Source organism: Peromyscus maniculatus, chromosome 7, assembly GCF_049852395.1.
Source record: "Peromyscus maniculatus bairdii isolate BWxNUB_F1_BW_parent chromosome 7, HU_Pman_BW_mat_3.1, whole genome shotgun sequence".
Lineage (NCBI taxonomy): Eukaryota > Metazoa > Chordata > Mammalia > Rodentia > Cricetidae > Peromyscus > Peromyscus maniculatus.
The window spans coordinates 93,889,112-93,914,140 of NC_134858.1; the positions used below are offsets into that span (position 1 = coordinate 93,889,112).

The 25,029-nt window shown below is 44.2% G+C and overlaps 1 protein-coding gene across 4 annotated transcripts in view; it reads right to left on the bottom strand.

The window, feature by feature from the left end:
- Positions 1 to 1,699: 1,699 nt before the first annotated feature.
- The window catches only part of Atp1b3 (ATPase Na+/K+ transporting subunit beta 3), a 33,146-nt gene continuing 9,816 nt past the window's right edge, over positions 1,700 to 25,029 (bottom strand). For 3 of the 4 annotated variants that reach the window (XM_076576862.1, XM_042281458.2, XM_076576864.1), the window contains 6 exons: positions 18,649 to 18,777; positions 15,783 to 15,890; positions 8,874 to 9,058; positions 7,197 to 7,247; positions 3,563 to 3,649; positions 1,700 to 1,918 (listed from right to left, as the gene is read on the bottom strand). In XM_076576862.1, the coding sequence (XP_076432977.1) occupies positions 1,748 to 1,918; positions 3,563 to 3,649; positions 7,197 to 7,247; positions 8,874 to 9,058; positions 15,783 to 15,890; positions 18,649 to 18,777 (731 nt within the window). In that variant the 3' untranslated portion in view covers positions 1,700 to 1,747. Of the gene's footprint in view, positions 1,919 to 3,562; positions 3,650 to 7,196; positions 7,248 to 8,873; positions 9,059 to 15,782; positions 15,891 to 18,648; positions 18,778 to 20,365; positions 20,465 to 25,029 lie in introns of all 4 variants that reach the window. The other variant, XM_076576863.1, reaches the window with a different exon arrangement.

Below are 25,029 nucleotides of genomic sequence, written 5' to 3' on the forward strand. Positions count from 1 at the left end.
GAAGGGCAAAAAGAGAGTACTAGAGGAACAAGATGGAAGATGAGGAAGAGCCAGATGGGGAAGAACAAGATGAGAATGAGATGGGAAAGGAGCTGATATGGGAAAGAACTAGATGGATGAGAACCTAGATGGGGCAGAACTAAGATGATGGAATTAAGACAGAACCTAGAGGGACAGCAGATAAATGTAGAGAGAAATCAGGCAAGGAAGGAGCTAGGCACGAGAGCAGAATAGAAGCTGTGTAGAGAGAGCTGACACAGAAGAATGAAGTGTGTGGACTAAGGAGTTTCGTGTACATAGATTCATTTCCTTTCATCAAAGATTAAATTATAAGCTGGTTGTAGATTCTTCCCGGACCCCCATTGTCCCTGATTAATGGGGAGGGGGCAGGGTTGGAGATGGCGGCTCAGTGGTTGGGAGCACTGACTGCTCTTTCAGAGGACCCGGGTTCAATTCCCAGCACTCACATGGCAGCTTATAACTGTCTGTAACTCCAGTTCCAGGGGATCTGACACCCATGGCAAAACACCAGTGCACATAAAATAAGATAAATGAGGGGCTGGAGAGATGGCTCAGCAGTTAAGAGCACCGGCTGATCTTCCAGAGGGGCTGAGTTCAATTTCAAGGACCCACATGGCTGCTCACAACCACCTGCTAACTCCAGTTCCAGGGAATCCAACGCCCTCTTCTGGCCTCCACATTCACCAGGCACTGAGGTGGTGTACGTACATGCATGCTTTCAAACAAACACATTGGAGACATTTTTCTGGGGACAGAGAGAAGGAAACTCCAGTTGTGGTCCTAGCAAGAGTCACCTAAGAGTACGGGGACAGTCCAGGGCACCAGCCAAAATATGAAATAAGAATCTATCATATCTTCTGAGCTTTCAACAGTTTGAAGTTTTTGTATTTCACAATTTATATTTTTATTAGCGTCCATATTCTGCTAAATAAAAGCAGTAACAAGACATTAAAAAAACTATACAATTTATGTCTTGAGAATTTAATTTCATTCAAAAAACAAAACAAAACAAAAAAACTTGGTGTACATTTACCTAACTTAAAAATGTTGTTTCATCCATGGTCTAAGATACATGAATGTGGAAGACTTGATTTCCATTACTCAAAATCACCCCGTTAGTATTTTAAAATGTTTTACAACAGAAAGCTTGTCCTCCCAATAAAAAAAGATCCAGTCTCATTCAGCATGTAAAAAATAATTTAAAGCATGCACACACGCATGCACACTCACACATACACAGAATCAAAGCTAATACTTTCAGATCCACTTTTATTTTTTTCCTCCTCACATACAGAACTTCTCACACATTTCTTGCAGCTAAAGTCACTTGATGTTGGCAAGGTACCATTTTATCCCTAAAACTTGGTTGGCATCAAAATATGAGTTACCAGTGTTAAATCCATAAAATATTTACAGAGCACAGCACATTAAGCTTTAGACGTTTGGCAATTACACACAGAAGACGAGACCCCCACTCTGCATGTTTGGAATTGGGGGCTCACTGGTCCCTATCTGGCGACCGTACACTGGTTCAAAGGGCAGCAGAGGCAGCAGGCAGTTACTTCAGAGGACACTGAACACTATGATCTGGAAGCACGTTATGATGTCATCCCAGTGTGTGTACCACACCACCTCCTCCAAGGTGGCCTCATATTCCTAGAATGGCAGGTCCAGCTGATACAAAACGGAGACAGCACAACATTTATTCTGTGGAGAGGCCCTACTCCTACGGGCGCACTGTGACTTTGAACACAACTCGTCCCAAAAACTTGTCACGTTCATCCTTGTTTTTGAGGTTTTGTGATCCATCAATTTTGCACTCCACGGTTGCTTCTTTCTTGGTGGCACTAGAATCAAAGAGGACCTGGACGGCGACCAGGGGCTGTCGGTACCCGACCTGGCAAACGGAGGAGCAGACATTAGTTCCCATTCTTCGGAAGTCAACTCACCTCCACTCAGGAGCCCAGCTGCAACCCTTTTTTTTTTTTTTTTTTTTTTTTGAAACAAGGTCTCAATTTGTAGTCCAGGCTGGGTTTCCTTTTCAAGCCTCCTGCCTCAGGACTACAGGCACGTCCCTACCCTACCTTACTTACTTTGTAAAATTAAGTCTATGGATTTAGCCGATGATTTATTTTATCTTCTTCACCTTCCTTCTCACTCGGCTCTCCCCTCAGCAAGCTCTGAGGGCATCCTGTGGGTGACAGGCCAGTTGACTTCTCCTGATGCCCTGATCCCTGGCAATTCCCCACTTCCTTCCCAGGAGTTCAAGGTTTCCACCCCCTGCAGTGTAGGCGTATTTTAAAGTCACAGCATTATTGTATTCTGATCCTAACATATTGGTCAATACATTACACTTACAAATATAATGAGATTCTAGCTGTTCCATATATGCTAAAAGATGATGTATATTTGCTATGGGCTCAATTATACATTACCATATTTGACAAATATTCCTAAGCTCAACCATTCTGATAATTTCACTTATGCACACCCTTTCTCTGGCATAATTGGGATATGTGCAACACTCCTTGTGATCACTCTGGCTAGTACGTAGGAACAAGCCTACTGATGACTGATTCAACAACAACAACAAATGCTAGGGTTTTCCAGAAAAGCTGGCACACCAACTCAAAGTTTATATTCTCCCCACATTCTTACTGATGAACAAAAGGAAGTGTGACTTTACAATGTGGAAGCCTAGCTGACCACCTTAAGAGACTGTGGTCAACACACAATAATTGATTCAGTCAGTCAATAATGACCCTTCCTATATGACCTCGAGAAGAATACATTCACTCTCTCCCCAAGAATACACAAATAATTTTAATCAATGAGAAAAATTGATTCCAAAAACAAAATATTCAAATTCCAGAAACAAAAAACTGTGCCATACATACCAACTCCAATCAAGCCCCTTCCTCCCTGCCCCCCCAATCTCAGACTCATTCTGAAGCGTACAGAAACATGAAACGGAGGAGCTGGGAAGTTGTTCCAGATCCCAGGCTGCCAAGATGCCACAGCATGGCCTCTCACAAGGAAGAGGCCTATAAAGGCGCCATGCTCGTGCTTTAGCCCACAACGCATAAGCGAAAGAGCGCACAGATGGGTTAAGATACATGTTAAAATCTGGTAACACGCTTTCAGAAAACATACTATTCTAGCCATTTTGAGTTGGGAATAATTTCAAAATAAGTTTAAAAATATGACAAAACTTTATATGTTTCTTTTTTGTATACATATATTTCAAAATCTTAAAATCCAAGCCCTGCTGTGTTTAGATGAGTTTTTATTTTTACACCTGACCTGTGAAGAGGACCTACTACTTCCCGAACAAAAGCCGCAGTACTACTCTGAAGACAGCCATCCTTTCATCTGGATACATGCTCTGCTGGGCCGTCCGTCAGTGGGGCACCCCACGAGCCCTCCGCCATTGTTAAATCCGACAGACAGTGTGGATGATGAACGACAACTCACATGCGCACCTACCAGACAAGCTGCCTCAGTATATGCAGTTTCCTAAGGGACGACTCTAAATACTTACGTGCCGTTTTTTCCCATAATATGGAAAATATTTTAAGTCTATAAATCCAAGGTCAGGATAAGTTGATATATTTGCTATGGTTTCATCCTAGAGTTGAAAACAAAAGAAATCCTTTTTAGCTCACAGTAAAGGTTTTAAAAATTACTGACAGCAGTTATGACAAAATTAAAGAAAATATGCTTCAGCCACTTTAATTACAAGTGTGTTTGAGAACTGCTTGTCTCTGAGTTGAGACAGGTCTCACTTTGTAGCCCAGCTCTGTCTTAAAGCCCTGGCAATCTGCCCACATCAGCCTCCCAAGTGCTAAGATTTCAGGCATGCACTACCACACCTGGCTGCTCATCTTGATTATAAATATTACATAACAAAATGCTTCACATAAACTATCCTGGTCCTCCCCACTTCCTGATCCACCCTAGAGCCTCTCCTCAGTGACAGCGAGCTCTGCTGCCCATGAACTCCTATTCACCCTCTATGTGGGCAAAGCCAGCTCCTTGGCCACAGACAGCAGAAACGCTCCAGTACGGTGGGGTGAGGTTTTCCTAATGAGTGAAGTACTGTGCTTCCAGATGGAACGTATTGGCACCCACAAGCTAACAACCAGGAGAGCAGCACTCAGACCTACAAGTGGAGGCTACAGTTCAGAACCATTACCAACTGTAATCAGGATAAACCACTACGCAACCAACAGAAAAAGCATTCAGTGTCCATGAATAGAGAAAAGCACCAAGTTCTACTTAAGTCAATCACTAAGTGTCTGTGCATACACATCCCATTCACGGGCACCCAAGTGGATCCCTAGCAGAGACAAACATGAACCCCACAAACAAGGCCCAAGCTGACAAGCCTCACTCAACCCCCGGGGTTTTCCATCTGGATGAACTTAGACGTGTGTGTGGTGCTGAAGTTCATGTGTGCTGAGCACACTTGCTCCCGCCGCCAACGCCGCCGAGCTGCAGGCCAGTCTGTGTGCAGTGTCTACTTCTGAGAACACACACAGAAGCCATGTGACTGCACAGACAGCAGCCTTGGGCTCTGCTTCTTGACTTCGCGCCCGGACGCACGTGTGAAGGCACTGTGTACGCTGATGACACCCTCCCTCCCTTTCGCCGGTGTGCGGCAGGCTTTTGTTGTTTGCCGAGACAGATTCTGGCTAGGTAGTCCAGGTTGGATTATAGCATTTATCGTCATATAGCAAAACAAACAGCAAAAAGGGATAAGAAAACCCAAGTTCTAATGATCTAGATGAAATGATATGAAGACCAGTAGATAATGACTAAGAAACAATGGCCACATCTAAGAATGACCACCACTCCAAAAGGTGTGTTCCTAATCAGGAGTGTTCAAGCCAAGTGTCGCTCACTACACTGTGTGCTCAGCACATAGGTGTAAGTGGATCAATCCCTAGCGCTGAAAAAGAAACTTACAATCTTGTATTTTAGGGCGGGCGGTGGTGACACACGCCTTTAATCCCAGCTCTTGGGAGGCAGGGGCAGGTGGATCTCTGTGAGTTCGAGGCCAGCATGGTCTATAGAGTTCCAGGACAGCCAGGGCTCTTACACAGAGACCCTATCTTGAAAAACCAAGAATTACATTTTACATGAAGAAAAAGTCACACATTGATGGGTGTACTTCCATATTAACATATTAGTAGTTTTCATTGAACCTATTTTACTTTAAACATGACACTAATGTGACTTACAAGCAATCATATGTTCATGTTAAGAGCTCAGAAGTATATGGTAACTAGATTTTTAGAAGAATTTATCAGGACGAGTTCAGCTACTGGGCAGATGGGATGCTCAGAGGATAAAGCTGCCCACTGCCATATCGGACAACCTGAGTTTGATCTCCAGGACTCATACAGTAAAGAAAATGAACTTTCCTCTAATCTCACACATGTGCTTGTACAAGTGCACACACACATACATATATACATAAACATCAAATAACAAAAAACTCTTCAGCTAACATGTGACATGCATGTAGTTTTATTTTAAATCAACCCCCTTTTTGAGACAGGGTCTGACTGTCCTGGAACTCACTATGTAGCCTCAAACTCACAGAGATCCACCTGCCTCAACTTCCCAAGTGCTAGGATTAAAGGGGTGCACCACCACACCAGGCTTACCTTCACCCCTGAGTTAGGGTTTTTGTCTTGTTTCATTTAATTTGGGGGCACAGGGTTTCACTAGGTAGCCTTAGCAGGCCTAGAACTCACTATGTAGACCAGGTTGGCCTCAAACTCAGAGATTTGCCTGCCTTGGTCTCCCCAAGTGCTTGGTATTAAAGGTGTGTATCACCATGCCCTGCTTAAGGGAGGATCTTACTGTGTATCTCAGGCTAGCTTCAAACTCTTAATTCTCCTGTCTCACCGTCCTGAGTGCAGACATTACAGGCATGTGACACTAGGCCCAGTTAAGCTTCTAGTTTTCTAAGTTTCTTGGAAAACTGAGTGTGCCATGTGACCTGCACACCCACCTAGAAGAGGAGCTATAGACTTCGTTCATTCACTCCGCCCTGGCTGACACTCTCAACTACCAAAAAGCAGCTCCAAGGCGACAGCTCAGTGAGGCCTGGACAGTAGCAGCATCTGGACCCAGGGGCACAAGTCCTGGACTCTCCCCAAGAACTACTGAGTCAGAACTATAGGAATGGGGAACGAACAAGCCCAAGAGATTCTGTGGCATGATGACATTTGCAGAGCAAAGTCTCTGCCCCAGTAAGAAATTCATCTCTGACTTAAGAAATGCTGTTTTCAGCCGGGCGGTGGTGGCACACGCCTTTAATCCCAGCACTCGGGAGGCAGAGCCAGGCGGATCTCTGTGAGTTCAAGGCCAGCCTGGGCTACCAGGTGAGTTCCAGGAATAGGCGCAAAGCTACACAGAGAAACCCTGTCTCGAAAAACCAAAAAAAAAAAAAAAAAGAAATGCTGTTTTCTCCTCAACTTGAAATGCAACATCCTGGGTAGCTAGTTCTCCATAAACCGGGGATGAATGCCAGTACCTGGCACACTGACAAGGTTAGAGCTCAGCTGTGCTTCTTTAGACCCTTTCTACCCGTCGTCTACACGCGTGTCTTAGCTGTGTTTGCAGCATGGAAAGAAAACAAGTTATAGGATAGGAGGAAAAGGGACAGAGAAGAAAAAGAATGTCTCCTCCACCTTAAGGCAAAGGAGCAGATTGCGTTAATTCCCGGTGACACTGATGATAAATAAGCACATCGATTTTAATATTTGAAAGAAAAAATAATGATACAGGACGGGACCGCTGGTGTTGTAATGCCAACTCCATTACCAAACTAGAAAAACATACATCCTGGGATTGATGAGATGCAGTGTACGCAAACAAACAAACAGAAACTGCCCTTTTTAATGGTGTATTAGCTAACGGGATCACCCGAAAAAGCCTGGTGATACCTATTTCAAGTATTTAAAAACCGTCAAAGTGCTGGCGTGGGGGTGGCGCACACCTTCAAGCACTCAGAGGGCAGAGGCAGGCAGATCTGAGTTTGAGGTCGGTCTGGTCTACAGATCGAGTTCCAGGTCAGCCAGGACTACACAGAGAAACCCTGTCTTGAAGAGAAAACAAAAAACAAAAAACACCATGAAAGCTTTAGCGATTTGAATACTAACCTTTGTCTCACATGCTATCCGTGGTGATCCCTCTGGCATCAGTTCGATTATCTAAGGTTAAGAAACATGGAGGAGCCAGTCAGCGCATATAAATGCAACGGGACCTCCGCTTCTGTTGCTGGGGATCAGGGAGCAGCAGCTAAAATGAACATTACTCTGCAGATTCATCTCAGTCGTACTAACCTGTGTTCTACAACATAAAACAAACCTTCCAATACAGTGAAGGACTGTACTGAAGCGATTCAGTCATGAACTTTGCCACATTTAAAACAACAAACCCTTAAGTTACAGGGGCAGAGTATAACAAACTATTCTGCTCACTTGTTTTGAAAAAAAGAGCTTGCTCATTGCCTAGGCTAGCCTTGAGCATACTCTGTCTCCACCTCCCAAATGCTGGGATGACAGGTACGCACCACTACAATCACATACAATAAAATATTCGTTATGAAATTATGTTCACATGGGGTTGGGGATTTAGCTCAGTGGTAGAGCGCTTGCCTAGCAAGTGCAAGGCCCTGGGTTCGGTCCTCAGCTGGGGGGGGGGGGGGTTAGTTCGCAGCTATCCTGTCCCCTAAAGGCACATCTGAGAAGAATCCCAACTTATGTCTCCCCCACAGTAGGTTTTTGTGGTGCTAGGATGAAAGCCAGGGCCTTGACCATACTAGGTAAACACTAAATCTGAGCTGTAACCCCAGCTTTTGGATCTACTTTTAGATTTGCAGTCACCCATCTACTTAGAAATTAGCTTTCTTCATTTCTTTTGTGTGTGTGTGTCGAAGGGGATATATGTGGAAGACCGAGGACAAACTGCATGATCTGGGTTTCTTCTTCCACCACGTGGGTAATGCAGAGTCAAACTCAGGTCAGGCTGGTGGCAAGTCCTTCATCACCATAACCCTATCTTCTAAGGGTTACTGTTGTTGTTTTGCATTCTGAATTCAAATGCAGTTCTGTGCAAAGGTTTGCAAGCTACAAAGAGGCATCCAAAAGCCAAGCTGTTGAAGCTACAGAACAACATGGATAGCAGTAGCTTGTCTCCACTCCTAATAGCTCTGGAAGCAATTGATGAGAAAAACCATGCCAGCTGGATCTGATGCCGCCCGGTGAGCCTGCAAAGCCAGTCTATAAAGCAAGCATGGCCTCTGATTCCCATCATGCAAAGGCCATTTCTAAGAAAAGAAACTCAGAGGGTGGTCCTCTGAGCAGGAAGTAGCTTTCCAGCAATATAGCAGACACAGTGGGGACAGATGTAGCAGGCCAGTGTTACTGAAGACATCCTCGTTAAAACGAATGTCTTAACTCACCTTACAGCACAGACCAAGTTCCACGTTCCTCCTGCCTTACTGTTTTGGCCCTACTTCTTAGTTATGTCTTGCTAAACCCCCCACTAGCATTGGCTATAACTACAACATTGTAGTGTGCTCATTAGTATGTGGGTTTATTTATATCCCCACTATTTAATTATATGCACCACTCTATGTTTTAGTACTCCTTAGGAAACTGCATAAAATCCACAATTAAACTATATGAACCTTTTGCCATATTCATTTTCCCCCAGGCATTAACTAGCACTGCTAGTTAGTTATCTTAATGAAAAGCAGCTATCAGCTTAGCGGCTACATCACATGTACATGACTGTTAGAAACGAGGAACAACAGAGGTAAAATATGTACGTACTCTGTTCATTTTCACAAGAATACAAGGTTGTCCTTTGGAATAGCCAAAATCAGCATCATTCACACCACTACAATCTTGAAGCAAGGAAACTGGAAACTGACATGCTTGATAATCTGGACCAGTCTGTTTAAAAAGTATTCCATCAGTACAGTTTGTGAGATTCTTCTGTTCTTCTACAGAGTATGCTAGAAAGGAAATGTGTGTGCCAGGTTAGCCAAGAAAAGATACCAAACACAATCAGAAACAAGTCAAACCATTCCCCAAATGAATGTTTTTCAAAGACAACAACAGCAATGTGAATTACAAGGTAACAATAGCGAGCCTCAGTAGAGGCTGCGTTAGTTCCTTTGCCTGGTAACAGTAGCCAGTGCCCTAAAGCTTCCTGCTTCCCAGAGTGCCCAGGCTGGATTACAGAGAGCTGTTTCACTACTGCACCTGCCTGGCACCAGCAACAGCTACAGAACCATCAGAAAATGCTGTATGTGCCCAACCTCAGCAACAGTGGCAAGGATGTGCAAAGGTGTGGCTGCTGCCCCCTGGGGCTTCATGTCTAGTGGGCAACAGTATCATTTCAACACTGCAGGGCTATGGAAAGAAACAGCACTCTAACCGTTTATGGCAAGGGGACCCCACTGACCTGAAAGATGTGTGAGGTAAGGTGGCAGGCAGGATATAGAAAGGCAGAAGCGGGATCATGTAAATTTTGTAAAAACTGTAAAGAACTGAGGCAGAAGGGTTGTCAAAAAACCACGATGTGCCAGGCAGCAATGGCGCACACCTTTAATCCCAACACTCGGGAGGCAGGGGCAAGCGGATCTCTGTGAGTTCCAGGCCAGCCTGGGCTACAGAGTGAGTTCCAGGACAGCCAGGGCTACAGAGTGAGTTCCAGGACAGGCTCCAAAGCTACACAGAGAAACCCTGCCTCAAAATAAAAACAACAAAACAGCATGATGCCCCACTAAAAGATTTTATACCAGGCCGTGGTCACAAAGGGATGACGGCATCTATGTTAGTATTTATGCTCTGCAGACAGACCCATGCAGAAAAGAATAGTGAAACAGACTCCTGATGCAGCACAGGTAAGACGCCAGCTGAGAAAGGTGTGCTGAGCATGGTGACGACAGAGGTAACTAGTAAACCAAAGAAGTAACATGTTTAGGAACGAGAAAGGAGGAAACGGGAGAAATACAAGTGTTGTAGAATATTATTTTAAGGTGTGTTCCTTTTGTTTATGTTGCATTTGTTTAACTCTGTGAAGCTGTGTTACTGTGCCTGTCTAACACACCTGATTGTCTAATAAAGAACTGAACAGCCAATAGCAAGGCAGGAGAAAGGATAGGTGAGGCTGGCAGGCAGAGAGACTATATAGAGGGAGAAATCTGGGAGGAAAAAAGCAGCAACAGCCAGAAGAGGAGGACTCCAAGGGCCAGCCACCCAGCTACACAGCAGCCACAGAGTAATATGAAGATTTACAAAAATAAGGGGGGGGGGCAGGCTGGAGAGATGGCTCAGAGGTTAAGAGCACTGGCTGCTCTTCTAGAGGTCCTGAGTTCAATTCCCACCAACCACGTAGTGGCTCAGCCATCTCGTAATGAGATCTGGTGCCCTCTTCTGGCCTGCACGCAAACATGAAGACAGAACACTGTATGCATAATAAATAAATAAAAAATATTAAAATAAGAAAAAAGAGAGAGAGAACGGGAAAAGCCCAGAAGCAAAAGGTAGATAGGGATAATTTAAGTAAAGCTGGCTAGAAATAAGCCAAGCTAAGGCTGGGCATTCGTAAGAAATAAGCCTCTGTGTGTATTTATTTGGGAGCTGGGTGTTGGGCACTCCCAAAAGTAACCCCCCCCCCCCCAGCAACAAACACGTACAGAGCACAATCTCCCTCTGGGCCCACTGCACTACTGGCATTCAGCGGCATCAAGAAGAAGAGGTCTGTGGGCCCTTTGCTCAGTGAGCCTGGTCTCGTGTGAAAGGCACTCAGAATTAACATACATGTGAAATTACCTAGTGACAGCTATTGGCATGTGCGTACAAGTGGGACCACAAAAGCCATCTAAGTCAACACAAACGGGGACATTTCAAAGGGAATGCTTTCAAAAGAAAATGTAGTGGGGATTTTGTTTTGTTTTTGATACTTTGTGGATAAAAAGGTTATCAATAGTGATGGCTAATTTAGGCTGCCATCTCCACACACAAAGGAAGAAGGAGACTCAACTGAAGAACAGCCTCCATGTGGTGATATTGTGTTCCCAAAAATATTGTGCACCCTAATAAACTTATCTGGGGTCAGAGAACAGAACAGCCATAATATTAAACACAGAGGTTAGGCAGTGGTAGCACATGCCTTTAATCCTAGCATTCCAGAGGAGCCACACTAGAAATAGCCAGGCATGGTGACTCATACCTTTAATCCCAGGAAGTCATGGCAGAAAGAAAGGAATATAAGGCGTGAAAACCAGGAACTAGAGCTGGTTAAGCTTTTAGGCTTTTAGGAGCAGTTCAGCTGAGATCCATTCTGAAGGAGGACACAGGGACTTCCAGTCTGAGGAAACAGGATCAGCTGAGGAATTGGCAAGGTGAAGTAGCTGTGGCCTGTTCTATTTCTCTGACCTTTCAGCTTTAACCCAATACCTGGCTCCGGGTTTGATTTTATTAATAAGACCTTTTAAGATTTGTGCTACACCTCCATCAAACTAGCTTAGAAGAGTATGTCTAAGGAATTTTCTTTCTTTCCTTTTTTTTTTTTTTTTCCGTATAGTGTTCTGCCTGCATGTATGCCTGGAGGCCAGAAGAGGGCACCAGATCTGATTACACAGATGGTTGTGAGTCACCATGCTGTTGCTGGGAATTGGACTCAGGACCTGTGGAAGAGCACCTCCAGCCCGACTGAGGAATTTTCTTAACTGCTAACTGATGTAGAGGGGCCCAGTCCACTGTGGGCAGTGCCACCCATGAGCAGGGACCAGGGCTGTATAAAAAAGGTATCTGAGCAAGCCAGTAGGCAGTTCTCCTCCACGGTCTCTCCTTCAGCCAGCTCCTGTCCTGACCAGCTTCCCTCAATGATGAACGCTAAGCTGTTCTCCCTGACTTGGTTTTGGTGGTGGCGTTTATGGCAGCAACAGCAAGCAAACGGTAACACAAGAGAATTTGTCTTTGAGAGGGATATGGTAGAGTCGGAACTCCTGGCTTCACACATGGTAAACATGTCATCTACCTCTGAGCTACACCCCTTACATGTATTTGGTTAAAAGCAAAGAATGAGTGGACTATTGGAGGCAACTCTGACTCTCTTCACCTATTTTTCCAGGTATCGTTTGTAGCAGAGGGTGCTTTTAGACTGTTTGTCAAGCAGACTTTCACTTCTATACAAAATTAAATGAGAGGAGCTGGGAGGTATGAGCGCATCACGGGAACACGGACAGTTAAGTTTCAGAGGAGCCAGAGTCCCAACACCCGAGGAAAGCTGGAAATAAGAATGATAGTAAAGCCGGGTGGTGGGGGCGCACACCTTTAATCCCAGCACTCGGAAGGCAGAAGCAGGAGGATCTCTGTGAGCTAGAGAGTGAGTTCCAGGACAGGCTTCAAAGCTACACAGAGAAAACCCTGTCTCAAAACTGACCCCCGCCCCCCAAAAGGTACTAAAGAAAAGGTTAATTTTAACAAAATAAAACTTTCAATTTAGAATCTATCAGGAGGGGGGAAAAACCCTTTTATTTTTAAACCAGATTATTTGTCTTTTAGACATGAAAAGGACATTCCTAAGAATCAACAGGTGAATAATTAAACACAAAACCAGTGTAGGTGAGATGGCTCAGCAGATAAAGCAGCCACTGCCAGCCTGATGCCCTGAATCCAATCCCAGAATCTAGGTGAGGAAAACGCTGCTCCTACAAGATGTCCTTTGGTCGACAAACACAGGCACTATACCTCCCATTTTTTAAAAAAATAATAAAACTCCAAAATAAAACAAAACTCCAAGGGGATTAAATGGTACAATCAGCTCTGGAGAGTTTTTTAAATATAAACAAAAATGACAGAAATGTAAGACCCAACACAGAGCAATACTGGAGAACCTGCAAACAGCTGAGTATGAAATGCTTCAAGTAACTGAAGGATGAATTGAAAAGCCTCATCACTTCCCAGCAAAACGGTTTGGAGGATGAAATCCAAAAAAAGCATTTTAATTTTAGAACCTTACTGAGATAAAGAATTTTTTTAAAGATTTATTTATTATATATACAACATTCTGCCTCTATGTATCTTGCAGGCCAGAAGAGGGCACCAGATCTCATTATAGATGGATGGGAGCCACCACGTAGTTGCTGGGAATTGAACTCAAGACCTCTGGAAGAGCAGTTAATGCTCTTAACCTCATAGCCATCTCTCCAGCCCTGAGATAAAGAAATTTAAATGCAAGCTGGGGATGACTCGGGCCTGTAAGCTCAGCACTCAGAAGCTCAGGCAAGAGGGCCTAAGTTCAAGGCCAGTTTGGACTAGATTCTACCTTAGGAAAGAAAAATTGTACTAATAAGGAAACAGAAAACAGGGCTAGAGAGATGGCTCAGAGGTTAAGAGCACTCACTGGCTGCTCTTCCATTCCAGAGGTCCTGAGTTCAATTCCCAGCAACCACATGGTGGCTCACAACCGTCTGTAATGAGATCTGGTGCCCTCTTCTGGTCTGCAGGCACAACTCTGCATAAATAATCAATCAATCTTAAAACAGCTTCCATTCTGCACTCTGGTTTCAAAAGCCATCCTAGTGACTCTTCAAACACGAGTTCAACCCATGTATATTCTCTTCTTAAATCTGCCATCTTGGCCAGTTATAGGAGGCAAGAACTATAACTGGTCTCTAAGGACCTTCAAAACCTGGTCCTCCTTTCAGCCCCAATGTCCATCTCCAACTACTTCCTGGCTTGCTGTATCCAGCCCTTCTCCCTCTCCGATGAACCTTGAACACACTGACTTTGGATACTTCTCTGGCTCCCTCCCCACCTCCCTCATCTTTAAGGGGTTAGTGTCACCTAGGCATCTCAGATAAGCCTTCAAAAAAAATCACAGCCCAGCTGGGTGTTGGTGCTCACCTTTAATCCCAGCACTCCAGAGGCAGAAGCAGGCAGATCTCTAAATTTGAGGCTAGCCTGATCTACAGAGTTAGTTCCAGGACAGCCAGGGCTATACAAAGAACCCCTGTCTTGAAAAGCCAACCCCCCACCCCAAATTAATAATAAAAATTCAATGAAGTAGTTGACAAGGAGAATTCAACAGAGTATACCCTAGTGTGATGTTTCTGAGGCAGAGGGGACTAGAGCCAAAGCAGCAGATGTACAAGTGTCCTCACATGAAGACATGCAAGTATAGGTACTTACTAGTAATAGAGAACCTGGAAGAGCACTGGCCTGAGCACTTCTACTATCCCTTTCTTCTTTGGAGACTGGGTCTCATGTAGCCTAAGGTGGCCTTGAGCTTACTATTTAACTGAGGATGACGCTGACCTTCTGATCCTCCTGCCTCCACCAACCAACAGAGGTTATAAGGAAGTATCCCGGCAAATGTAATGGTGGAGTGGGTGGAAGCCCAGGCGCCTGCATGCCAGGCAAGCACTGACAGCTACAGCCCCATCCTGGCCTTTCTTCTATCGTTCGCAGTAAGACACTATGTTATAGAAGAAGGTAAGTTATAGGGAAGGAAAGGAATCAGAGGCCTGAGTAAAGGCTAGCAGCAATCATAGCTTTAGAGCCAGAGAAAGACAATGGGTAACCAGGCAGTCAGGCATGCCACCTGAGGGAGGGAGCGCTAATCCAGGAATTAGGTGGTTTTATCCAGAGCACGGCTCCACCACAAGTAACTGGCAGACTTAAAGACAAGGAATTTTAGAATGTCTGTAAAAGTAAAAATGAAGTGAAAAATCATGTCAATAAACTAGATGGGGGCGGGGCATGGCAGTGCACGCCTTTAATCCCAGCACTCGGGAGGCAGAGGCAGACAGATCTCTGAGTTTGAGGCCAGCCTGGTCTACAGAGCGAGATCCAGGACAGCCAGAGCTACACAGAGAAACCCTGTCTCAAACAAGCAAACGCTAGACGAGGAAGAAGGCTAGAGGAAAGAGGCTGAGATTAGTAAAACCGTCAGTGAGAGCTACTAGCACAAGGTACCGGAAGGAGGCCGACATGCTGGGAAGACACAGCGGTGCTGGGAAAGCTGCTCAGGGACTGGCAACCCGGGAACCACCGTGCTGAACCACAGCTGAGAATGGGACAAGGGGATCACGTGAATCCAAGCTTCAACTACTTACTCATTTGATTCTTGTTATATTCAGATGAATTTGGTTAAGCCAGCCAGAACAAGGAAGATGTGGGCTAGAGTACTTACTAAAGAGCACCACATACTGGTGACTCTAACAAACGTAAAGTGAAGACGTTAAAAATCTGACATGGGTACTATCCCAGAGACAAGAGTCCCACACTGGGCCGTGTACAGGCAGTGGAGGCACCATGCTCCATCTCCAGCAGCACAGAGGCACTGCTGTACAGGACACAGATTTGGCTTTAGTCTTCCAACTAACAGTGAGCTTACTTCAGACCTTCCCAGCTGTCTGTGTTTGAAAGGGGAGAATAAGATCAGAAAAGAAGCCGGGCGGTGGTGGCGCACGCCTTTAATCCCAGCACTCGGGAGGCAGAGCCAGGCGGATCTCCGTGAGTTCGAGGCCAGCCTGGGCTACCAAGTGAGCTCCAGGAAAGGCGCAAAGCTACACAGAGAAACCCTGTCTCGAAAAACCAAAAAAAAAAAAAAAAAAAAAGATCAGAAAAGAGACTAAAGATGCTGTTTCTAAAGGCGGTTGTGTGTGGCTCTGGGCTCGGCAGGAACTCTAAGCTCTCCATCTTCTAGGACAACACACTTACGCTTTAGGAACCTCTTCAGTTCTTTGGTGAACTTTTCAAAAGTAGGTTGCTCAGACATGCTGTACGTATATTCCAAGGCAGTCATTGGTTTTGGAAAAACCATAAGTCCTAAAAAGAGACAGGGAGGATTAACAGTAAGAAATGCTCCTCTTTCCTTAGGGCCATGTGTCCACAGATACGTTGCAAACGTTACAATTATCAACAACTCTCTATTTGGATCCAATTATGAAAGACATCTAAAAGAGCTCAAATCTTTACAACTAGTTAGACAAATTAATTAGAAACAGTCCCTAAATTTTATTATTTTCAGTTAATTATAACCATCACTCCTTACTTTAAAACATGATGTTTTGCCAGGTCTGTGTGCCTTTAATCCCAGCACTTGGGAGGCAGAGGCAGGTGGATCTCTGTCACTTCAAGGCTACCCTGGTCTACAGAGCTAGTTTCAACAAAAAACAAACCAAACACCACAAACAAACAAACAAACAAAACCCGCAAATGCTGCATGCATGTGTTTGTGCGTGGGAGGGCAGGGTGGGTGAGATACGCGCACACACACATACCAGAGGACAACTTCAAGTGTTCCTACTCTATCAGTTCTATCTTGTCCTTGACCTGGGGTCTCTCCGCGAATCTAGAGCAGACCGTTTTTCTGCTCAGCTTCCTGCCTTACCCTCTTCACTGGAGTTACTGGTACAAGTGGCAATGCCTAGCTTTTACTGACTGTTGGAATCTGAACTCAGGTCCCCACATTTACATAGCAAGTTCTCTTACCACCGAGATATGTCCCTGGCTCTGACTTGGAACTTTCTAAACTCAGGTTTCTATCAAATGCTATTTTAGGTTTTTCTGTATGCTTGCTGCTACAGATAAACAACAAGCATCTTAGCATACCAGAATACTAGGAGTGTAAGTATCAGCCACCAGCAGGTGCACCTCTGCTCTGTCTAAGCACTTTATCATTCAAAATACAACTCTGAAAACATATCAAAGACAGCCCACTCTTTTAGTTAAAGAGTTTCCATTTAGAACCCTGTAGAAAATATTCTTCCTTCAATAAGCGTTGCTCCAGCACTCAAGTATGTTTGTTACGTATGTTTGTTACGTATCAAATCTGGATCACAATCAGTAACAATTTCACATCAGAAGTTGATACCCATGCATTATGGAGCAAACAAAAGGCAAACATACTTGTCTATAAAGAATAACATGGCTTCCAACTTTAATGTAAACATTTCTCTTACCTAATTTGTACTAAATACACATATATGTGTTTATATATTTACTTATTTATACTGTAAAACTACAATACAACTGATAATATTATAGAACCCCGTTTTGAACACACTTTACTGTTTAGATGGTTTATATAATTACAAACAGCTTAGCATTTTCTGAAGTAGATCAGACTATGGCTGATAATAACAAAGTCATATAATTTAGATGGCAAGAGAATGAAATTGAAATTAGTGTAGGCAGAGGGCAAAAAAGTGTATTAGGTATAAACAAAAGAAACTGGAACCACCACCAAAAGTGGCTGGGAAGTTGGTGTGGAGTGGCTGAGAAGATGGCTCAGAAGTCCACACAGGAGGAAGAACAGACAGGGCTCCTCAGCCTCAGCAGGAGTTTGAGCTGACAGCTCGCTGGGAAGGCAGGCTGTCCTGTTCAGCAGCATCCCTGGCTTTTACTAGCAACGACCACTGCAGTTCCAACCACTAGCAGTGACTCTAGACAATGCCAAGTGGTCCCTGGAAGACACATCCAAATTACTGACCAAGTTCTCGAGAGCAGCTTCCCCCTTTGCCCACTCTCTTTGCTAACCAGATTCTACTCCTCTGGACAGGCACGTGCTAAAAACGTGTTTATCTGGGGAATCGCATGCATGCTTTTCCTCTGGAAATGTCATCAAGACCGGGTCCTCACTAACCTCTCTTACTTTATGGAGCTCTTTTTCACTTTTCCTAACAAGTCATTATTTACTCTGCTGAAAAGGCCAGGACCAGGCTAGGGATGTAACCTGGTGCCAGAGCACTTCCTTAGCCTTTGTGGTAGGGTGGGGAGTGGTAATGGATATACAGTTCAGTTTCCAGTATTGCCAAACAAACACTGTCAGTTCCCTGAGGCCAGAGGCCCTGTCCCACTCCCGAGGCAGAACTAGCATTCAAAAACTGTTTCAAAAGAATAAAATCAGGCGAAGAAAATGTAGTTTAGAGCTGGTTGGTGGTGGCGCATGCCTTTAATCCCAGCACTTGGGAAGCACAGCCAGGCGGATCTCTGTGAGTTCGAGGATAGCCTGATCTACAGAGCGAGATCCAGGACAGGCACCAAAACTACCCAGAGAAACCGTGTCTCGAAAAAAAAAAAAAAAAAAAAAAACTGAAAGAAAAAAAAAAAGAAGAAATAGAAAAAAGAAAATGTGGTTTATATAACCAACACTTCAGGTAAGTCTATTTTTTAGTATAACAGATTTTTAAATGACAACAGAGAATTAGGCATATAAAGAACACACTGATTTTATTCTCTCATGACATAACCTTTTTACCACTTCCATACAAGCAATTAAAACCACAAAGCATCTATTTTATAAGACTAATAGTATAACTCAAGCCAGAGCCAAAATATGTGCTTCATATGTAACTTACTGAAGGCAATATGAAAGTGCCATAACAGTATTCGCGAAACCATACCAACTCTTCATAACGACTCCAACATTCATTTCTGCTTATTCTTGTCAAAGGATTCAAAACTTACCAGTAAGTGAAACCAGCAGGTAAGTAGGAAAGAAATCGTTCATATTCTCGAACTCTAAGGTTTAACTTCTAGATGCTGTGATTTTTAAAAGCTATGATAATGTCAACATCGTTACCTGGACTACGAATCTGGTCTCGGTATTTCGGAATCTCATCATTCAGAGTCTGGAGCATGGCCCACATTGTGAATGTGAAGAGTGCAGCCAAGAACCCATAAAAAACTAGGTAGAAGAGCAAGATCAGACCTGCAGAGAGATGAACACAAGTGAGATGCGGAGATATACACAGGGACTCACATTGGGCTATAAGGGGCAAACCAACTGTTCATCGCAAGGCTATGAGCCCATGCTTTGCCATGCGTGCAGCCAAGTATCCTCATATTGAGGGTACGGAAGTTGTCTAAGCAAGAGGAGTTCTGGCAAGCAGCTAGCTGCCCTGGACCCCATGAGCCTTCCCCTCCTCCCATCATGTCCTTCCTGCAAAGTTTCCACTACACATATGCTGGTTCAAGTTAGAACTTTAGCCGGGTGGCAGCAGCACACATCTTTAATTCCAGCACTGGGGAAACAAAGGCAGCAGATCTTTGTGAGTTCAAGGCCAGCCTGATCTACAAAGCAAGTTCTAGGACAGCCACAGCTACACAGAAAAACCTGTCCCAAAAACCAAAACCAAACAGGCAAACAAAAAAAGGAGCTTTACAAGTCCAGCACACAGGGGAGTGTTTCCCAAGAAGAATTTCATGCCCTCAAAACTAAGATGTCTTCAGGTGGGATAGCCTCCCCCGACATACTTATATGTTTCTTTAAGTGGCAAGTTAAAAAAAAAAAATCCTCCTCTATACCTGTGTTTCAGACACTTTATATACAATAAAGTTGTTAGGGTTTTGGTGGTGGTGGGGTTTTTTGGCCTTTTTTTTTTTTTTAAAGCTTTTTGAGACAAGGTCTTGATATGCAGCCTTGACTAGCTTGGATCTTGCTATGAAGACCAGTTTGGTGTGAACTCAAAGATGTACCTGTTGAGTGCTGGGATTAAAGGCATATGCTACAACACCTGGCTTTGCTTTTATGCTTTAAAGGCTAAGTTGACTTAGAGAATAACCAAGAAATGTGCAGAGAAGGAAGAAAATCACAACGATGAAATTCACTGGAGTCTGGAAAACACTGGCTAAGCAGAAGGGCTGGCTCATGCAGACATGCAGAGAGGAGGCAAGAGCAGAAGCAGGCCCTGGGCTGCAGCACAGCCCTGCAGCTGCGCTGAGAGCGCCCTGTGACAGACAACTTCAACACCCAAACTTAATCCCACCCCTCTAACTGGGAAACACTTGCGTCTATCTCAAGCCAATGATTTGTTTTGGGAACACCAAAAATAACCAGTATTTTCCCCCCCTCACTTACATTCCAAGTTCTAACAGAAATAACTATCCTCAAAATTATATATCAGAAGTCTTATTTCTATTTCAATGTTTTTAAAAATGATGGGGGGGGGGACTAAACAACATTCAACTCCACCGAGTTGACATCTTACCAGTTTACTTTACCCCCATCTTAATATTTGCCAAAGTCCCTTCTGAGTAGGGGCGGCAGGGATTCCTAAGAGGACTCCCACAAGAACAAATTCAAAGGGCTTATAAATTTCCGTAATAATGAAAATTTGAACATACTTATCCATCCACACCCCACAAGTTGATACACAACTTTCTTCGATTCTCAAAGAACAAGATCCCAAAACAGATTATGCCCAAAGCTAGATAAACTTTCTCAATTGCAGGCCAAGAATCCACTTCAAAGGGAGACAGTCTAATCAATTCCATGTTACTTTAGATTAGCATCCTACCCTTCCTCCCAGTTACCAGGAGATAGAGTTGAGAAGACAGAAGGAAGACAGACAGATATCACCTTCCGGCAGCATCGCTTCCCACCACCCACTTCGGTCCTGCTGCAGAAAAAGAAAAAAAAAAGAAAAACAAAACAAACAAACAGAAACCTCATGGGGTGAGTCACATGCTACAGTGAGAAAAGAAACAGCCCCCGCCACCAGAAGAGGCAGCAGAGTGAGGCGTTCAGCTCCAGGTGCCCGGGAAATGATAAAACCAGAGTCACCCAGCACGCAGCCTTAGGAGCTGCGTCACACTGACAGAACACAGGAAGACGGAGGGCGGCCAGGAAAGCTCGCTGCTCAATATGGAAGAAAAGTGCTTAAGAATCACCTCAAAATGTTCTCACATTTTCCAACTTGAAATTTCCAGGAAAACCAGTATAAATGAAACATATGATATGAACAAACTATCCAAAGAATCATTACACAATAAAAAGTGTTAAAACTTCACATAAGGGCTAGGCGGTGGTGGCATGCGCCTTTAATCCCAGCACTTGAGAGGCAGAGGCAGGGGGATCTATGAGTTCAAGGCCAGCCTGATCTACAAATCGAGTTCCAGGGCTACACAGAAAAACCCTATCTAGAAAAACAACAACAACAACAACAACAAAACCCCAAAACCCAAACAACAACAAAAAACAAAAACAAAACAAAAAATCCACACAGCATCACCAACAAAATAACCAAAAGACACTAACATGAATTTAAAGATTCTGAAGAAATGGGGCTGGAGAGACAGCTCAGCAGTTAAAGAGCACTTGTTGATCTTGTAAAGGATCCAGGTTCAAATCACAACACCTACAATGGTGGTTCACATCCATCCTCAACTCCAGTTCCAGAAAGTACAATGCCCTCTTCTGCCCTTGAAGGGCATCAGGCAAGCTTGTGAAGCGCTTGCATTATGCAGGCAAAACACACATACGAGAGAGAGAAAAAAAAAACCTGATGAAGTATCACAGCCAGCCAGGCATGGTAAGTCACAGCTGTGATCTCAGCACAAGGGAAGCTGCAGCGGGAGGCTAGTCACAGAATGGAGGCCAGCCTGGACTACAAAGTGAGTTCTAGGACAACCAAGGTTACACAGCAGAGCCCTGCCGAAATAAAGAGAAGGGAAGGGGTCCAGTTTATTACTGAACAGCATTCTCCGCAAAAGCCACTCTTGCTGTACAGCATTCCCACCAACACGACCTTCTGCTCCAGGACCTGTCAGCATGGACGGACGGACGGACAACTAGAAAGCCTTTCCTCTTCAGAGGGCGTGGCTGACCTCCTCCTGCTTTTTCTTTTCTTTTCTCCCATCATACTGGGGATCGAGCCCAGACCTTTATTTTTGGTCTTGAGCAGCCCAACTTTCGAACTCCCTGGTTTCTGATGAAGAGGGAGCCCTGGGACAGAGCTCCAGCTGGAGCCAGTGAGCCACGGTTACCATGGGTCTTGCTAGTTTGCCCTGCTCTAATCTAGTTCTCGACTTCCACTCCCCCCTCCTACCCCCCCCAAAAGAAGTTAACAGTAGCACCTAGCTAAGTATTCAGTTTACAGAAAGGAAACCTGGAAAGTCAAGGTGTTTTTGCTTTCCCATTCACTATTGTGTGCATGTGGGACTGCTGTGGCAGGCAGGACAACTCTCAGGTCCTCTTCTCCAGCATGTGGGTCTCAGGTTCCAACTCAAGCCAGTTGATAAGATAAAAGAAACATGTTTGGAATGGAACTGCAATGAGGTTTCACAGCAAACTCAAGGTTTCAAGTTTAACCTAATCAACTGCATCTACTCAAAAAAGAAAAAGAAAAAAAAAAAAGCTTACTTGAGGTCTGGTTCATGTGTTATCTACACAACTAAGAGGCAAGAAATCTGGCCAAGGTTTACCCTGTCTCACTAAAGAAACCAGTCCCAGGGGCTGGAGAGATGGCTGTGGTTAAGAGCACTGCCTGCTCTTCCAGAGGTCCTGAGTTCAACTCCCAGCAACCACATGGTGGCTCACTACCATCTCTAGTGGGATCTGATGCCATCTTCTGGCATAAAGTTGTACGTGCAGATAAAGCACTCATATACATAAATAATAAAATCTTGAGAGAGAGACACACACAGAAAGAAAGAAAGAAAGAGAGAGAGAGAGAGAGAGGGAGGGAGGGAGGGAGGGAGGGAGGGAGGGAGGGAGGAAGGAAGGAAGGAAGGAAGGAAGGAAGGAAGGAAGGAAGGAAGGAAGAAAGAAAGAAAGAAAGAAAGAAAGAAAGAAAGAAAGAAAGAAAGAAAGAAAGAAAGAAAGAAAGAAAGAAAGAAAGCAAACAAACCAGTCCCATCCCACCCTACCACTCTGGTTCAGCTCTAACTGTAAAATGTAGCCCTGCCACCAGGTGAATACAGGCCTCAGATGCTCCACTGGAATGAGTCCACAGCAGGAGGCTGGGGCCCAGCAATATCTTGGAAATACTTTGCTCCTTAGCCCTCAGCTTCCATTCCTCACTAGAAAATCCCAACAGAACTCAGGAGAGCTGTATTTGGGATTTTGAGTCATAAAGCAAGCACACACACAGGTCCAGGAGGGATGCAGGGTTTCTATCAGGTTCTGGGGTCAGGGCAAGCCTCCAGCACATCTGTTCCATACCCTGGGGGCCCACCAAGATACAGCTTAGTGTGTACTGGGGTCTCATCTTTTAGTGAGGCTTGACTGAATCCTAGGCTGCTCAAGGGACTCAATTAACAACCCCTTCTTCCTTCCCTGGAAGTCAACAGAGTTCAACGTCCCTAAACCATTGGGTCCTTGGGTGGCCTTTCAGGTAACCAGCCCTCATCCTGCAGCCAGGGATCTCACTTAAATTCTTCATCAGCATAACAAAGACTATCACCCAGAAAATCCCAGGGTTTTAAAGATCATACCAGAAACCTAGGATAAAGACCAAGTTCTTCAACATACACCACCAGCTTGTGTCAGAGGCCTGGACAAAAGCATAGCAGTGAAGTGGAGTCAGCCTGGGCTACTGTGTGAGGCCCTGGCTCAGAAAGACAGAGCCGAAACAGAAGCAGCCCTGAATACACACCCTCTAGTTACCCACAGGCACCTGACATGAAAGCCAGCTCAGAGGATTCTGTGGCCCGAAACTTTCACCTGATAAATAACCACTCTGTTTATAGTTTTAATTGTTTTAAGGCAGCGGCAAGTATTCTTTAAAAAAAGTAATTCTGGCCGGGCGGTGGTGGCGCACGCCTTTAATCCCAGCACTCGGGAGGCAGAGGGAGGGCGGATCTCTGTGAGTTCGAGGCCAGCCTGGGCTACCAAGTGAGTTCCAGGAAAGGCGCAAAGCTACACAGAGAAACCCTGTCTGGAAAAAAAAACAAACAAAAAAAAGTAATTCTGTGCACCACACTAATTTTAAAAAATTAGTGTATCTGAATTTTTAATCTTTTATTCTGACAGTTTCATACATGTTCACTTTGTATCCTCCCCCTCCCCCTCCCCATGTCTTCTCTTTCACTTATTTTATTGTAGTGGAGACTGCTGCAATACTGACCATCTTGTGAGGCTTTGTGCGAGTTATTAGAATTCAAACAACAACAAATTAGGAAAAAAGAAAAAAACAAACATAAAACTAGAATGTTACTAGTATATGGTTTGCACCGACATTCAAATGTACTATGTAGTTTAACTGTTTCTAGTTATGTCCAGATTTATACAACTCTACCACAAAACATTTCAGAATATTTTAAACAAGATCTATCTCCTACCTACTCCATACTTATCTTCATTCTTTGTCCTCTACCTCACCAGGTTCCTGCAATCACAAATTTTTTAACCTATTTTCTAAATATGTTACATAAACAGAGATGACTTCTTTTATATCTAAACATGTATGAGCATTTCAGCTCTTTCTGTGGCTGAAATTGTATTGATATACATTTCACTGACCTTTGAGCTACCATTACAAACTAGGCTAGAATATTCCCGAAATACTCCTAGGTATTTATCTCTATGTTGAACTGCTGGGTCTCATGTACTTCTGAGCTTAGTGAGGTCCCCGCCCCCCTGTTGTGGATCAGACCAAGGACCCTGTGGTGCTGGTAAGCACTCTATAGTTGAGCTATACCTTCAGTCCTGTTTAGCATTTTGATTTACTGATTTGCAGTGCTGGGGACTGATGTCAGGGCCTTGTGCGTGTTTGGTTACATGACGCCCCGACTCAAGTTAAAAGAGACAGTGTTAGAGCTAGGAACCTCCACGGCTTTGTGTGGGTTCAAATTCTGCAGTACTGTTCTTGATGGATATATATATATATATATATATATCCCCACATCATGAATAAAGACTCAATGTACCTTTGCCAGATGTCCAGAAATTGAGTGATAACAAGGACAGCAAGTATTTTTCAAACACAACCAAGTTGCCTAAGATACACAGAACTGGGCTGGAGAGATGGCTCAGTGGTTAAGAGCACTGGCTGCTCTTCCAGAGGACCCAGGTTCAATTCCCAGCACCCACATGGCAGCTCATGCCTATGTGTAACTCCAGGATCCAACCCCCTTACACAGAAATACAGGAAAACCACCAATGTATACAAAATAAAAATAAATAAATTAAAAAAAAAAAGATACACAGAACTTTGTAGTCAAAAAACACATTCTTCAAATC